Source organism: Sphaerodactylus townsendi, linkage group LG10 (genome assembly GCF_021028975.2).
Source record: "Sphaerodactylus townsendi isolate TG3544 linkage group LG10, MPM_Stown_v2.3, whole genome shotgun sequence".
Lineage (NCBI taxonomy): Eukaryota > Metazoa > Chordata > Lepidosauria > Squamata > Sphaerodactylidae > Sphaerodactylus > Sphaerodactylus townsendi.
Window position 1 is genome coordinate 19,744,456 of NC_059434.1, and position 16,692 is coordinate 19,761,147.

General features: G+C 46.1%; 1 protein-coding gene across 1 annotated transcript in view; it reads left to right on the forward strand.

Annotated features, from left to right (window-relative positions):
- Positions 1-16,692, forward strand: part of LIMCH1 (LIM and calponin homology domains 1) — a 231,448-nt gene that overhangs the window by 131,414 nt on the left and 83,342 nt on the right. The window contains exons 5-6 of the mRNA XM_048509079.1: positions 5,255-5,285; positions 12,942-13,052. Coding sequence (XP_048365036.1) covers positions 5,255-5,285; positions 12,942-13,052 — 142 coding nt within the window. The remainder of the gene's footprint in view (positions 1-5,254; positions 5,286-12,941; positions 13,053-16,692) is intronic.

A 16,692-nucleotide genomic window follows, 5' to 3' on the forward strand; every position in this document is an offset into this window, starting at 1 on the left:
GGTATTCTGGGATAATAGTACCGTGCGGTAAACCTTTATTAGGCACTAGCGGGGCCCGGCCACTTGTTGCTGTGGCAATTGTCCTTCTCATCACAGTCCGCGACCCACACAGATGTCCATGCAGGTCCAATGATCCCCAGCATAGCCTTTTGGGAGCAGCAGTGGCATAGTGGCTAAGAGCAAGTGCACTGTGATCTGGAGGAACCGGATTTGATTCCCAGCTCTGCAGCTTGAGTTGTGGAGGCTTATCTGGGGAATTCAGATTAGCCTGTGCACTCCCACACACACCAGCTGTGTGACCCTGGGCTAGTCACAGCTTTTCGGAGCTCTCTCAGCCCCACCCACCTCTCAGGGTGTTTGTTGTTGGGGGGTGAAGGGCAAGGAGGTTGTAAGCCACTTTGAGTCTCCTACAGGAGAGAAAGGAGGGATATAAATCCAAACTCCTCCTCCTCCTCCTCCTCCTCCTCTTCTTCTTCTTCTTCTTCTTCTTTTTCTTCTTCTTCTTTTTCTTCTTTTTCTTTTTCTTTTTCTTTTTCTTCTTCTTTTTCTTCTTCTTCTTCCTCTTCCTCTTCCTCTCCTCCCCCTCCCCCTCATTCTTCTTCTTCTTCTTCCTCTCCTCCTCCTCCCCCTCATTCTTCTTCTTCTTCTTCTTCTTCTTCTTCTTCTTCTTCTTCTTCTTCTTCTTCTTCTTCTTCTTCTTCTTCTTCTTCTTCTTCTTCTTCTTCTTCTTCTTCTTCTTCTTCTTCTTCTTCTTCTTCTTCTTCTTCTTCTTCTTCTTCTTCTTCTTCTTCTTGTGATTTTAGTGGTGACACAGGTGAGTATTGGTGTATACTTCTGCCCTTCCCGGAAGCCTTTTTGATCCTGCCTGTCATACTGGAAAGGATAATCATGTAACTCTCCAGGCAGGGTTTGGAGTTGGGACGAACTAGCCATGATCAGTTGGAGATATGTGATGTGTTTGTTTTGAAAGCTGCCACTAGGGGGCAGTTGGGTTAGGACCACATCACTGAAGAGAGCAGAGTTTAACCTTGTGCCATTTTCCGCAGACAAATTGCCCCTGAAGGTGCTGCTTACCCGAAAATGTAAGAGTTCATGCCTCTTTAAGCATAAAAAGGATGCAAAACATTTGCTGCTGTAGTTGGCAGGCAGTATGAAGCATTTGGATTGGCTAAATATCAGGAATTGATTTTCTGGTCATGCTTGGCCAACCGACCAATGGGTTAGGTCCCACGAAAGATTTCCATGTGTGCGATGCTCCTTGCAAAAACTGTGAAATAACTCCTTTCTGTCTTCTTTTGCTAGAGCACTGCCTTTTCCACATGAAAAAGACATAGTCCAAGGCATTCCTTCTGATAAAGTTTCAGAATTAAGTTAAACTAAAGAAGAAGAGTTTGGATTTATATCCCCCCTTTCTCTCCTGCAGGAGACTCAAAGGGGCTTACAATCTCCTTGCCCTTCCCCCCTCACAACAAACACCCTGTGAGGTGGGTGGGGCTGAGAGAGCTCCGAAGAGCTGTGACTAGCCCAAGGTCACCCAGCTGGCGTGTGTGGGAGCGTACAGGCTAATCTGGATTCCCCAGAGAAGCCTCCACAGCTCAGGCGGCAGAGCTGGGAATCAAACCCGATTCCTCCAGATTAGATACACGAGCTCTTAACCTCCTACGCCACTGCTGCACCATGTGAACCATTCCATTCTTCCATATGCACACTGTTTTTTTTAAATTACAAATTTCAAACACTAGGTATTGCTGCTACTGTTGCCTTGGTTGTGCCAACAGAAGGATGCCAAGTACATTTTACTTCCTGTTCATGCACTGCTGGATCCGCCTCAGTATTTTGTTCATGGTGCTCTTAATTTCCAGCACAAACCCAAATTCTTCCTCTGTTTCTACCTGTGGGCATTGGGAATTCAGGGATGGACTACTCCTTTGGAATGTTTTTTGGTACAGCCACCCATAATCTTTCTCCAATCCTTGCCAAAAGATACTGTTTGAGCTCCCTGGGCCCCCCCCCCCCCCCCGCCCCCAAGATTCTTGTGGTATTGTGTAGTCCAGCAATGTGTATGGCAGCAGTCCGTGGGGGCCACTCTTCCTTTTCTGCCCCTTCTCTTACTTAGGTGTTCCTGTGTATCCCAAGAAAATGGTGATTCATGAGACCAAATGGCTCAGAGCTTTAAGGCTATGTTTGTTGCCCTGTCTCCCTAGCAACTACACTTCATTTGCTCTTGCAGCGTTCAGAAATGTGTCCCCACCCACCACTGCACCCTCTGCATCTCAACAATGTAAACACTCTTATCTGTAGGGTCTCACGCTGTGTTTATCTAGACTTAGCTCAGGCCCTTCTGAAGAGTCAAGTGTCAGCCAAAACCACAGAAAATTGGCTGCTAGAGGAAGGTACGTTGACATCTTCCGTAATCCCAGGTTCTTCATGACTTGCTGTGATTTCCCACCACATCTTACTCCAGCTGTTGGCTTCCTGACGAGCTGTCAAAAAACAGTAGACTTCTGTCTGAGGCACTCATTCCTCGCATGAGAACCTCTGGCCTCCCATGGTCGAGCCAGATTCTACTGATCAAGAAGGCTGGTCTTTTGGCGGGATCAATGCACTCGTTTTGGTTGGAGTGGAGTTGGTGTTTGCAGACTAAGTCAAGAACGAGAGGAACTCAGTCTTGGTCTTTGATAAGCAGGTTGCCACAACAGACAAGAATGCCTTCTGTCAGCTGCGTTTGGTTTGTCAGCTCTCCCCTTTCACAGGCTCTGCTAGTCTTATCACTCTTATTTGTGCTCCCGCAACATCACTAACAACTCTATGTCCCTTGAGGACAACCTGGAAAATATAGCTGGTTCTGACTGCGACAGCTGGATTGTTGTCAGGAACTAGCTGATGGGAACACCTCTCGCCTGTTTTCGAAATGATATGTAGAGAGTGGTTTCTGAACCTTTGCGCTCTTTCATAGGGACGTATTTGCAAGACAAAATCTCCCTGTAAATCTCGGTGTTCCAACTATGATCCTCAGGTTGCCACCTTCTGGCTTCTCCCCCCAAGGTTATCTACCTGGCCATTCCTTTTCAGTAATTGCTCTCACTTTGCGGAATGGGCTCCCTAAGTTGGTGGGGAGGGCACTGTCTTTAGAATCAATACAAGCTGTGGTAGGATTCAAATAATTTAACAATTGGTTGTTTACAAGCACCATTTTAACAACCAGTTCTGCTGAATCCAACCACTTAATCCCACCTGTTGTATTTAGCATGAGTTTCAATGGCAGGCATTTTATTATGGGAGGCTGATGAAGGGGATTTCACTGTATTGTGGGTAGGGTTGCCAGCCCCACCCCGCACACTGGGGGGGCCAAGGGGCAGGTGGGGCTCCCAGCTCCAGGTTGAGAAACTCCTAGAGATTTAGGGGTGGAGTCTGGGGAGGACAGGGAACTCAGTGGGGTACAATGCCATAGACCAAGGGTATCCAACTCTGGCTCTTCAGATGTTCATGGACTACAATTCCCATCAGCCCCTGCTAGTACCGACAGTTGGCCATGCCTGTAGGGGCTGATGGGAATTGTAGTCCAGGAACATCTGTAGTGCCAGAGTTGGACACCCCTGCCATTGGCAATTGGCTAAACATCCACCCTTCAAAGCATCCATTTTCTGCAGGTAAGCTGATCTCTGTCACATGAAGATGTGCTGTAACTCTGGGGGATCCCCAGGCCCTACCTGGAGGCTGGCATCCCTAACTGTGTATGGTTTCAATTTAGAATTGTGAAGTGTCATGAGACACAAGGGGAAGATGGGGTATAAATATGACCAACCAATTTATGCGTAACACTGTATGCTAGAATCAGGGCATATGAGTACAAAGTGATAAAAGGCCCTAAAATATAGATTTAAAAGCAATGTCAGAAAAAGGTGTTAGAATATCTAAAGAGAACAAAGACATTGACGATGATTGTTGGCCAGGGTTGGGGCTATGTGATTGGTGGCACCAAACTTCCCAAAACATGCACGGGAAAATCATGGCATTTTCAGGCTGTGCTCTTTGTCAAGAGTTGTTTTCCATGGTTTGCACAGCAAATTGTGCCTCTGTTTAAGCGGAGGACAAATACCTTTGCCTCCGAACGAATGGGGAGAATTTCTGCTGTTGACTTTTCTGTGCACCTTTTTCGGAGGTTCCCCTTCCCCAATGGATGATTGTGTCTCCTTTTAGTTTTGCATTGCTTGGGCACACTCCGCTGCTGTGGTTCTCAGATTGCAGGACCTCGCATGTGAGATGTTCACCTTTTTGAGGTGAGAGAACTGCCCTAAATCATAAGTAAGGCCTGGTAAAATCTGTGCCAAACCTGCAAATGAACTGCAGCTCAGTTGAGTGTGCCAGGGTAGTTCTGGTCAAATGGACACGCTTCTGCCATCCCTGCGCAGCTGTGAATCAAGAATGTGGCAGGAGATAGATGGATGATTGTAGCCATTTAGCTGGGATCCTAGGTGTGAACTGGGTAATTCAAAGTTTCTTTTAGGGTTGGTAGATTGGAAAAAAAAATTGGCCCCAGTTTGGGTTCGGGCCCAGTTCAGATGTGTGGGGTCGGATCTCCCGAGATCCGAGCCTGCCAGGCTTGAATCCACCCGAAGTTTCTTTTAGCAGGGGTGGATTTTAATGTTACATTGACAGTTGCCAAGTTTTTCCCCAGTGAAGATTAAAAATGATCAGTTCTGGATGGTTCACGCATACACACACACATATATAATATTCTTTTATTTTGGTCTTAGTTATAACACAGATCAAAGCTGAATTGGCTATAGGAGCAGTATCATTACAGTAAATAAAGAACTCCAGCTCAGCATCTTCATAGTCTATTTTTAATACAAGATTTGTCTATCATTCAATAATAATGACATATATTGCTAAAAAGTCAGCAAAATCAGCAATCTACAGTGTTGCTGAAGATCTTTGCTTCCATCTGTCTTTCTTCTCAGGGCCATATTTCCATTAAAATTGTCTAGGTGCCTCCCTTAATTGTTTTGCTCCAATAAAGTTTTAGCTGCATTGACCACGGCAACACTGGGTGCTTCATGCTCCCAGACGAATGAATGATTGCGTTCCACCTTCCCAGAAATTTTTTTTCATGTGTTTCTAACCAGCAGACACATCCTGCAGCCTTTTGTCAAGGAAAACATGTGACCTGCTGCATAATACAAGCTCTTGGAAAGAGTTTCTGCTTTCTGATATTTCTCTCTCCTTTCTTTTTTTGTGTGTGCTTATCCAGGAATCTTGATGGTAGCAGGAAGCTGAAAAATGTAAGTACGGAGACTCCAGCATCTCCCTGTAGTTGTGTCGTGAACAGATTAAACTTGGGACTCTTCTAGGCAAATGTAGTTGTGTGTCTGGAAAAAAAGTGCTCTCTTTTTGTGTGTGTGTGTCTTGGCATGTGCTTGTTCTCTCTTCAGTTCATGCTCGGTGGTGCTGTTGCGGAAACTTCACTTTTGCTGTCTCTTCAGTTCGAAATAACCGCGAGGCACCAGCGGACTTTTGCTGCTTGGCTCCAAGAGGGGGATACTTCGTAAAACTATATTCGTATCTTTCCCAGCGTCTTTATTTTTTGTGTGTGTCTGCAAAGAAGCAACACGGATTTCTGTTCAGCTTGTGCAGTTGACCAGGAAATAGCATTGAGGACTAACCCTAAATTGTCTTGCATAACTGTCATTTTTCCCTGTGGCTGTGACCTTGCCTTTGTTTCTGGCGCACTGCATGCGGGGTTGCCGTTTTCAAAGCAGCCCTTTCTGTTCAATCATCTTGTCGATTGCAAACAGTGGCAACCTGGGAGCTCGGGAGGGGGCAGTTTTGAGTGATATAATGAAGGTTTTTAAAACCGAGTTGATCACAGAGTTTAATGAACAGCCAAAAGTCAGACAAAACTTCTGGCTTTATTGTCAGTTGTCAAGTACTGAATACAGTCTTCAGTTTGTCTTTGGCTGACATTCTCAGACAAGCTAGGGAAATATCAAGACCTTTCTGTAATAACTTTCCAAGCCCACGTTATAGCTCCAGGTAAAAAGAGCATTGTTCCTATATCCTGCTTTTCCTGGCATCAGTACTGTAATAATTTATTCTTCAACAGTGCACAAGTTTAGAAATGAACCTTTTGGAATAGTTTCCTCCTCCAAACCTTGTAAAAGACTATTTATTTGCATTTCCTCTGTTTTTCAGTGCAGTAGAATGACTGTATGAAGTTAATTTTCAGAAAACTACTGATCTTCCATCATAGCTGAAAGAGTGTTTCAAGAAGGATCATTGAAGCTATTTCAGCTGAATCCTAATGCAGATGTAGTGGCAAACTCACTGGGGCTAGGGTGGAGGAAAAGTGCTTGCTTTCTAAAACTTTGAAAGGATGCTGGCTCAGCTTGGGCAAACAATTTCCAAGTTGGGTACTGTGTGGTTTCCAGGCTGTATGGCCGTGTTCTAGCAGCATTCTCTCCTGACATTTTGCCTGCATCTGTGGCTGGCATCTTCAGAGGATCTGATGGTAGGTAGTAAAGCAAGATCAGATCCTCTGAAGATGCCAGCCACAGATGCAGGCAAAACGTCAGGAGAGAATGCTGCTAGCACACGGCCATACAGCCGAGAAACCACACAGCACCCCAGTGATTCTGGCTGTGAAAGCCTTCGACAATACAATTTCCAAGTTATTATCAAAGGCTTTCACGGACGGGATCACTAAGGTGTTGTGGGTTTTCCGGGTTGTATGACCGTGTTCCAGTAGCATTTTCTCCTGACGTTTCGCCTGCATCTGTGGCTGGCATCTTCAGAGGATCTGATCTTGCTTTACTACCTACCATCAGATCCTCTGAAGATACCAGCCACAGATGCAGGTGAAACGTCAGGAGAAAATGCTACTGGAACACGGTCATACAACCCGGAAAACCCACAAATCCTCATTTCCAAGTTGTGGTTCTGGAGTGGCAATTCTGTGCCTTCAACTGGATTGCTGAACTTTTATTTTACCTTTATATCAACGAAGCGGTATATCAGCTATTCCTTGTCTGTTTACGCCAAGTAATGTCCCAATGAATTCAATAGGACTTATTTTCAAAGGGAGTATGCGTAATAGTGTAGAAGACTTACCCAGAAGTAAGTTTTGCTAATTGGGTTGCATGACTGCACACCTGCTAGGGATTTTATTGATTTCTGTGGGACTTGTGAAGGCAGCAAGAAATTAATCTCCTCCGGGAGTGGATTTCAGACTGTAGCTGCATATGTATAACTCAGCAAACAGGGAAGGTCAACTTCTCCATCCTCACTGAATAGCAGCAACACCAGAATGTGGCCAGGATTCAGCCCAACTGTTTGTGTAATGATGTGTTCTAATTCCCCGTGCTATGGCGCGCCAAAAGATAAGATGATTTTACACTATTTTGGAAATTTCAGGTTTTGTCACATAGATAAACATTCGAAGAAGGGAGATTTAGAATAAGATTCAGTCATTGTCTGAATATAGGCAGAAACTCACCCACACCAAATTTCACTGTTGTAGAAGTTGGATGTATTCTGAAAAAAAATTGGCTTCCTAAGCAGTAGAGTAATGGAAACATTTTTTTTTCATTTCCCATGGTTGTATATATATGTGCTCTCCATTCCACACCCCCTCCCCCAAATGAATTGGTTACAATATGTGGAAATTTCCTCTTTGTGATCTGATTGTTATCTCAAATGATCCCAAGCCCCAGCACCTGGGTTACCATAAACAGGAAAAAACACTTTCATTAATAAATACTGGAGATATAAACAGGCTATTAAAATTAATGAACGTGTATTGTTTTTTTGTGAAGCCAACGCTTGTTAAAATCTGTGCGTTAAAACTCCTATCCAATTGGAAGTCATCCATGCTGGCTTTTTAAAGTCTCATTTCATTTAACTTTTGAACTTAAAAGAAAAATCACAGATGCTGCTTTCTTCCAAAACTGCAGGCCCTTGTGTTTATTCCCCCCCAAGCAATGGTGATTTGCCCCCTACACCCTATACGTCTCAGAAAAGCCACAATGGAAGTCATAGAGGAGTTCGTTTGAACAGAATGTTGATCTAACCGCTCTCAATACAGCCAGTTGCAAAAGCACTAATTTTTCTAAACCACGGCTATGAGATTTGGAACAAGCCATGTGCTCGTCCATTCTCTGCTCTTTTTAGTGTGCATCACTCTCCCCCCCCCCCCCAAGTTTCCATTGCTGGCTTTAATAATGCTTACGTCAGCAGTGATGTAACAATTAACCAGAGTTCCCATGTGTGCTGGATTTTTTCTCAAGAGTTTTCTTCCAAAACGATTCTTGTCCTGATTTACTTCACTCATTTTTTAATTAGGTGCATTGACATTTTATATGGAACTCACTTCCAACCACATGTGTATATTTCTCCCTTAATTTCCTTTGAAGCTTCCCTTGCATCTGTTACCCAAATTACTTTCAAGTGTGATGCAGGGTTTGAAGTATCACCCAATTAGGATGTGGTAGACTGGGGATGAAATCTTTGCTGGCTGACCTTGGGTCGCTCACTGTCTCTCAGCCTAGCCTACTCCACAGGGTGGTTGGTGCGAGAATAAAAATGGAGACTGGGAGAACAATATTGTAAGCTGCTTTGGTCCCCATTGTGAAGAAAGGTGGAGTATAAATGTATAAATGAGTAGATTAGCCAAGGTTTGAAACTGGGCTTTCCCCACTGTAGGACCTTTTGCACTCACTTGGTCTCTTCAGGCCAAGTGTACATGACCTTCAGGTCATATTCTCAGTTGGGCATGTTTTTCCCCCTCTTCAGAACTCATCGTGCCACAAGTCAGAGAAGCCCTGCTGTTTCCAAGAGTGGGCAAAGTGCAGTGTTTCCCGGTTTTGCACAGGGAAAGCGAAGCACACCAGTATGCGTTTTGCTCTGTTTGGCTTTTCCGATCCTCCCTGCCTTCCCCTGCCCAAGCAGGAGCCATTCCACTGGCATTTCTGGGGGATCAGTGGGACTTCTTTTTTAAAATTTTTGATAGTTTTGACCTCTCACTCCTGTGATCAAATTTTGATACTTTTGACCTCTCACTCCTGTGATCCAACGGCCTTTAAAAAAAAAGAGCTGGCAAACTACATCCCAACCTAGAAGCAGGGGCCAGGCAAAATGGCAGCCTGGCTCAGGGGCAGCAGCAGGACACCTCCTTCGGTGTAAACAAGAAAACACAGGGAGATCCCACTGTGAAGCGCAGAGCTACACTGCAAACTGTCAGTGTACAAAGGAGCTAGAATATCCTCGTGCTGTTGAGGCAATGCTGGAAAAGGAATTATAATCCAATATGTTTAAAGTAGCTCCGTATGCTGTATAGTAGTTCCAGTCCCCACAGCAATGGCACCAGCCATAGTAGAGAAGAAGAATGTTGAGTTGCAACTGATACTTGGACATCCCAGCCGCGGGGTATTCAAGGCAAGAGAGGAGCAGAAGTGGCTTTCCTTTGCCTTCCTCAGCATAGTAACCCTGGTCTTCCTCAGTGATCTCCCATCCAAGTGCTGATCATGGGCAATCCTTCTTAGCTTCCAAGACAAACCTGGGCTGAAGGCAGCCACAGGAACCTAAAGTTTTGCTTCAGCCTTTGCTGCTTGAATTTTTCCCCCCTATTAGTTCACTTACTCTGTTGTCTAGCTCTGTGTCCCTCCCTTCGAACCAGCGAATAGATTAGAGGCGGTTGATTTGTCTCCTGGGTGCCTTTCCCAGGCATTGAGTTTCCATGCGTCCTGCAGCCGAACAGCTGTCTGCTCTCGCTGCTGCTGCCAGGTGCGCTTGGCCGCTGCATCCTGAGCCACCTCCTTCTTGGCATCTGCCTGCCTTCCCCCTCCCTGAGCGTGACTTTCCAGCATGGACTTTTGCTAAGAGGTAAAGGACAAAAGAGGAAAGGTGGTTGCACAGGAGGAAGGTGCCGGCAGAAGACTGGATAGGAGACAAATGGCTCAGACTCTGGCTACAAATTGTAGTTTGCAGAGACGATAGGAGAGGGAAAGAGGTTCAGTGGGACTTCCCCATACCATTTTGCTTTGGTCTCTGCTGTTTTTTACTAGAGGGAAGGGGAAGTTTTATTACCTATCGGTGCCACTGTAATGCTTTTAATTAACTTGATTCTGGGCTTGAGCCAACCTCAGATGCCGTGTGCACAATAAGGCCAGGTCCTTCTCTAGCGCTGCAGCAACTGAGTGGAGTGCTCCCATGCCTTCCTCCCACCATACTTCAAACAGCCCCCTGTTGGCACTACTGGAACACCTGGATTGGAATCCTGGAAGGGCACCAGCTGCCGCAGCTGTAGGACCACCCCTCCGCCTCTTCCCTCCGCCCCAGAGTGGTGGGTATCAACCACTGATGTCATTGCCCAGTACCAACGCAACAGGGAAGACACCAGGGAAGGAAATTTCCCTGCAGGAGCTTCTTGACGAGCCATCAATCGCAGTGCTAACCAGTGACAGCCAAGTGGGATCACAAGGCAGGATGGGAGTCAAGCAAGGCATGGAAGGAGGAAAAGACTGGGAAGGAAAGACAAGGCCGGAACTATTGGCTATTGTCAGGCTAAAAGGAGGTGGCCAAAGATGGGGTAGAAGATGGTGTCGGCCCAGGCAATAGGGATAGGACCATGGGGGTGGAGTTTAGTTGAATGGTGGGAAAGGGAGGGGAGATGAATAGGGTTGGAGATTCGGACGGTCCAAATCCGAGTTCGGACCGAACCTGCACTGATTCGGATGGATTCGGACAAGTAGGGTCCAAATCCAAGCTGTCCGACTCCCATCTGATCCGAATCCATGGGATTCAGATCAGCAGCCGAACCACGTTTTTATTTCTTGGTGTTTTTTCACGTTTTGGCCTGCAGGGGGCACATTCGTAGACATATCGGCACCAAAATTTCAGGGTATCATTGGGAGACTTTCCTGATGGTACCCCCCCAAGTTTGGTGCAGTTTGGTTCAGGGGGCCAAAGTTATGGACCCTCAAAAGGGTAGCCCCATCTCCTTAGTCCCCATTGGAAAACAATGGGGGATGGGGGCACCCCCTTTGGGGATCCATAACTTTGGCCCCCCTGAATCAAATTGCATTAGACTTAGGGGGTATCATCAGGACAGTCACCCGATGAAACCCTGAAGTTTTGGTGCCGATACATCTAAAAAGGGGCCCTTCAGGCACCCCTAGAAATTTTCCCAAGATTCTTTGTTCTGCAATGACTTAGCTGCATTGCTGTCAATGGGGAATTTCTGGTGGAGGACTATCAGGTGCACATTTCTGAAGGTACTGTCTCAAAACTTTCAGGGTATCTTCAGGAGAGTCTCTTGATGACACCATCCAGGTTTGGGGAACTTTACTTCAGGGGGCAGTGGGAGATGGGCCCTACCGATTTTGGGTCCCATAGAATTGAACCCCCTAAAGCAAAGTGGATTCAGTCATTGTAGAATTTTCATCCTTTTCAACCAACACTACCTCAACTGTGACAAAGACCGCTAAGAGGTGCAGCCATTTCATCAAGAAGAGTTTGGATTTATACCTCTTCCTTTCTGTCATGTAAGGAGACTCAAAGGGACTTACAAACTCCTTTCCCTTCCCCTCCCTCACAACAGGCACCTTGTGAGGTAGGTGGGGCTGAGAGAGTTCTGAAGAACTGTGACTGGTCCAAGATCACCCAGCAGGAATGTAGGAGCGGCGAAACAAATCAGTTTCACTAGATAAGAGTCTGCCACGCATGTGGTGGAGCGGGGAATCAAAGCAGGTTCTTGTTGTCCAACTTTGAACAAAGATTTTCCACCGGTGCATCTAAAGGCATCTCAATACCAAATCCAACCCTGAATCCAGATTGAATGGGTCAAGGGCAGATATGTCATCCAGGAAGCCCTGGAACTGCTCCACCACCACACGCTCAATCACCTTCCCCAGAAAAGATGAATTGGAGACTGGCTTGTAATTGACCACCTCATCCCTAGCTAATGAAGGTTTTTTGAGCGGAGGTCTAATAACTGCCTCCTTCAAAGTCTAGGGAGGACTCCTCAATCAGGGAGGAATTGACTATTTTCACTAAAGGGCTTCAATATCTTTTCCCAGCAAGGTTTAAAAGTCTGGATTGGCATTGGTCCAGAACCTAAGTAGCGGCCCTGATGCTCCCAGGATCAATCGGAAACTACCCATAACAAAATGACAAACGGGCACTTCTGATGCATGAGCTACCAGACCTGCACTTAACTTGGCCTCCATCAGAATAAATGAGAGAGATTTTGTCAGCAAAGAACCTGCAAAAATATCACAGGCCAGGACGAAATTTTCATCACCAGCAGGGTTGGACTTAAGCTTTATCAGGTCGTGAACCACTTTAGACAAAGAAGCTGGTGATGCAATGTTGACAGAGAAGAAAGTCTTCTTTGCTGCTGTTACCATCACCTGCACATGCTCTGTCTGATTAATGGGCTCTGTGACATGCTGTCTGATTAATCCTGAGTCTTCTGCCAATGTCGCTCTAGTCATATTCCAGTCCACTTCATACCACCTGTTTACTTGGCAAAGCCAGGAGCTGGGAGCAGAGGCATACCTTGGGAAAATGGAGCCTGGTGCAAAAATCTGAATTTTGCACACACACACACACACACACACACCCATATGAGCGGCCACTGTGATGCTGGAATCCACCCCCAAACAGCATTACTTTCAATGGTGTTTAAACTAGGGAGCCCAGATTTTCCTTTTAAATCTACCTTAAAGGGAGAATCTGGGGTCCCTAGTTAAAACAACATTGAAAATGATGCTGTTTGGGGGTGGATTATCCCCCACCCTGAAACAGCATCACTTTCAATGTTTAAACTGGGGACCTCAGATTCTCTCTTTAAATCCATGCCGAAGGGGGTGCCATTAAGCAGAGCAACTGTGCTAAACATGCAATATGGCTAATTCAAATTCGTGTCTTTTGAATTCTTTCAGGTTTTAATCACCCTATATTGGCTTGGGAGAACTGCAAACAGCAGCACTTCATATAGCGGAGCAACGCTGAACCTGAAGGAGTTTGAGGGATTGCTAACCCAGATGAGAAAGGTAAGCTTTGGAGATAGAAATTGATTTGGCATTCAGGGCTTGCATCGCTTCCTCAGATTGGGGCTTACATTCCAACCAGTTTTATTGGGGGAGGGAGGTGGCCCTTGAGGTTTGAGAAACAACTGGACGGTGGATTGTAATATAAACGAGCCAATACAAAAGTATTGCCTTAATCATCTGCTCTTCCAGAAATCAAAGGGGCTTCTTTGTCTGGTGTGATACTAATGATGGAACTATTGCTAGTATATGCTGGTGCCCCCTCCCTGCTAAACTGAACTTTGATATGATTTTTTTCACTGGTTGCTTCCACAGGGGATATATTCCCCTGTACAAACAGCAGGTTACCCCCAGGGCTTTGGGGGCCAGTCACATAATGGTGAGCCCAGTCCAAAGTCAACTTGTGTGGCTTCCATATTTTTCCATGGCAAGCCAGACTGAAGAGAAATCTTCTTCAATCAGGGGTCTGCAACCTGCGGCTCTCCAGATATTCATGGACTACAAATCCCATCAGCCCCTGCCAGCATGGCCAATTGGCCATGCTGGCAGGGGCTGATGGGAATTGGCCATGCTGGCAGGGGCTGATGGGAATTGTAGTCAATGAAAATCTGGAGAGCCGCAGGTTGCAGACCCCTGGCAGCTCATCTGGGAAATCTTGGACTGGTGGCAGGCAGAGTGGCTGTGTGGATGCTAAACCTGCAGGCAACCTGGGGAGGGATTTAAACAGCCTTCAGGTGTGCTGATGGTGACGGGTGGTTTAACCTTAATTTTATAGAGGCGTCTGCTAAAGAATGTAGTGGCTAGATTTTATCCCGTATCATTGCAAAAATTGGATTCTGTGTCTTAGGTATTACCTATGTTTGACTGCTCTGGAATCTACCTTCTCATCAGGGCTTGCTCTATCAAAAGGTTCTGTGGGCGGAAGGAATTTTCATCCATAGAACACAACTTCTTTCCCTCCCTTCTAGCACTGCAGTCCAAAATATCCCCCCCCCCCACACCCCAAAATCCTTCTCTTGGGAAACACCAGACCCCAGGTACAGCATGAGAGAAGAGTCAGATGAATTCCATGGAGGAAACTATCCCTCTCCCCCTTCCCATTCGGCACAGCAATTCTCTAGTCAGTGGTTCCCAACCTGGGGTATGTGTACCCGCAGGGGTACATACCAGAACATTTGGGGGTACATGAGAAAACATATATAATGGAGAAAAAAGGTACGTTAATGGCAACAGCGTTAAGACAAAATACAAAGTCAAAAGTTGTGAAATTAATTCAGTGTTATGACAAGTGGCAGTTCAGGTTTCCTTCGTTGTTAAAGTTTGAGAAAAGCCTGCGTTCCTTGGCTTTGTTATTTTGGTGAGCTTCCCTCTGCAGTTCACATGCGCCTTTTCTCAGGCTCATGCTCTCCTCCTCATTGTGAACATTCGAGGGCAGACTACCTTTGTGCAGTGTTCGGTGTGGTGGTTGTTCCGCGTTTTCTCTACAAACTGCAGTTTTTGTCATCATTTTAAGCTTAAAATTAATGTAATTCTGGTTGTTCTGTGGGGTTGGGGTTAGGGTTAGGGTTAGGGTTAGGAAAATGGGCTGCCAAGTGGTACTCAAGTGAAGAAAGGCTGGGGACCCTGCTCTTGTGGATCCAATCTAGGGAGTCAAGTCAGTCATTCCAGCAGCAACCAGGTCGACTTGAGAGTGAAGATGATTTGTCATAGAAGGGTTGCTAAACTTCCTGCAACCCCACGATATGTTCATAATATGTGGAATTGCTGCAGAAAGGCATCCTCTTTGTAGCTATTATGACTATTTTTATTGCGTGTCTGTGGATTTGATTTTATCCAGATGGCTGCGATAACCGTGGCGTTACGGAATGCTGCCCGGCAGATTATCTGTTCAAATGTCGTCATGCAGATGCAAGCAAAGCAATTGATGCCTGTGTTTCAAGTGCAGCTGAAACAATAAGATGCAACCTCCGTGGCGGTGTGCTTTTTCTAGGAACTGCAGTAATAATTATTTTTATTTATATAATGCATTTTAAAGCACTCGGCATCCGTTGTCTGAGCAGCCGTTTCATTTGCTTTGCAAGTTCCTATTCCTAGCTTTTGGGGGGAGGGTATGGGAGGCCATGACAGAAACAGAATGATAAAAACTCTCTAGTGCAGTGATGGCGAACCTTTTCGAGACTGAGTGCCCAAATTGCAACCCAAAACCTACTTATTTATTGCAAAGTGCCAACACGGCAATTTAACCTGAATACTGAGGTTTTAGTTTAGAAAAAACGGTTGGCTTCGAGGCGCGCGTTACTCAGGAGTAAGCTTAGTGAAGCAACTGTGCAATGCTTCCAACGGGTGAATCACGATCCTAGGAGGGTTTACTCAGAAGCAAGTCCCATTGCCAGCAACTGAGCTTACTCCCAGGTAAAGGATCATGCCCAGGCCAGCCTAGACGTGTGTGTGAACTCTGTGTGCGAGTGCCCACAGAGAGGGCTCTGAGTGCCACCTCTGGCACCCCTGCCATAGGTTCGCCACCACTGCTCTAGTGTGTGACCCACAGATTTGTTTGTTTGTTTATTGCTGTGGAGTTACGCCTGGCCCAAGAATCATCTGGAGGTGGTTTGCCACTGCCTGCCCTTGCGCTACCCTGGTAGTTCTTGGAGGTCTCCCATCCAAATTACTAGACAGGGTTAGGACTGAGAGTGTAATTGACCCAAGGTCACCCAACAAGCTTCCGTGGAGTGAGTGGGGGCTTGAATCTGGGTTTTTCAGCTCCTGGTCTGAAATATTAATGACCATACCCCTCTGATCCTCATTTTGACCCCATTTCTCTCCCCCTCACCCCAAGCAGAGACAGAAAATAGATTATAACATCATTATGTTTTTCTCCACTTTATGCTCAAATGAATAACCCTGTGAGGTAGGCTAGGATAAGAGAACAGTGAAGAAGAAGAAGAAGAAGAAGAAGAAGAAGAAGAAGAAGAAGACGAAGAAGACGAAGAAGACGAAGAAGACGAAGACGAGGAGGAGGAGGAGGAGGAGGAGGAGGAGGAGGAGGAGGGAGTTTGGATTTATACCTCACCTTTCTCTCCTATAAGGAGACTCAAGGTGGCTTACAAGCTCCTTTCCCTTCCTCTTCCCACAACAGACACCTTGCGAGGTGGGTGAGGCTGAGAGAGTTCTGAAGAACTGTGACTAGCTGAAGGTCACCCAGCAGGAATGCAGGAGTGCAGAAACTCATTTGGTCCACCAGATAAGCCTCTGCCACTCAAATGGAGGAGTGGGGAATCAAACCCGGTTCTCCAGATTAGAGTCCATCTGCTCTTAACCACTACACCATGCTGGCAGTCAGAGGGAATGTCTCTCATCGCCCAGCAAGCATTCGTGGGGATTCAAACCTGGGTCTCTAAGATCCTAGTCCAGCATTGTAATCACTACATCACAGGAGCTTTGAATCAGCTATATCCTGCTGCATAGTTTACACTGATAGCTGCCGTGCCACACCCACTCTTGACTGGCATATTCTTTGTATCCCGCTGCCCTTATAAATTGCTGGCACGACAGACAAAACGGAGCTGAACTGAGCTGCTGTTCAGGAGACAGGCTAACAAAAGTGAGCCTTTCAGAATGGAGGCTTTTATTCTGCGGTCCCTTC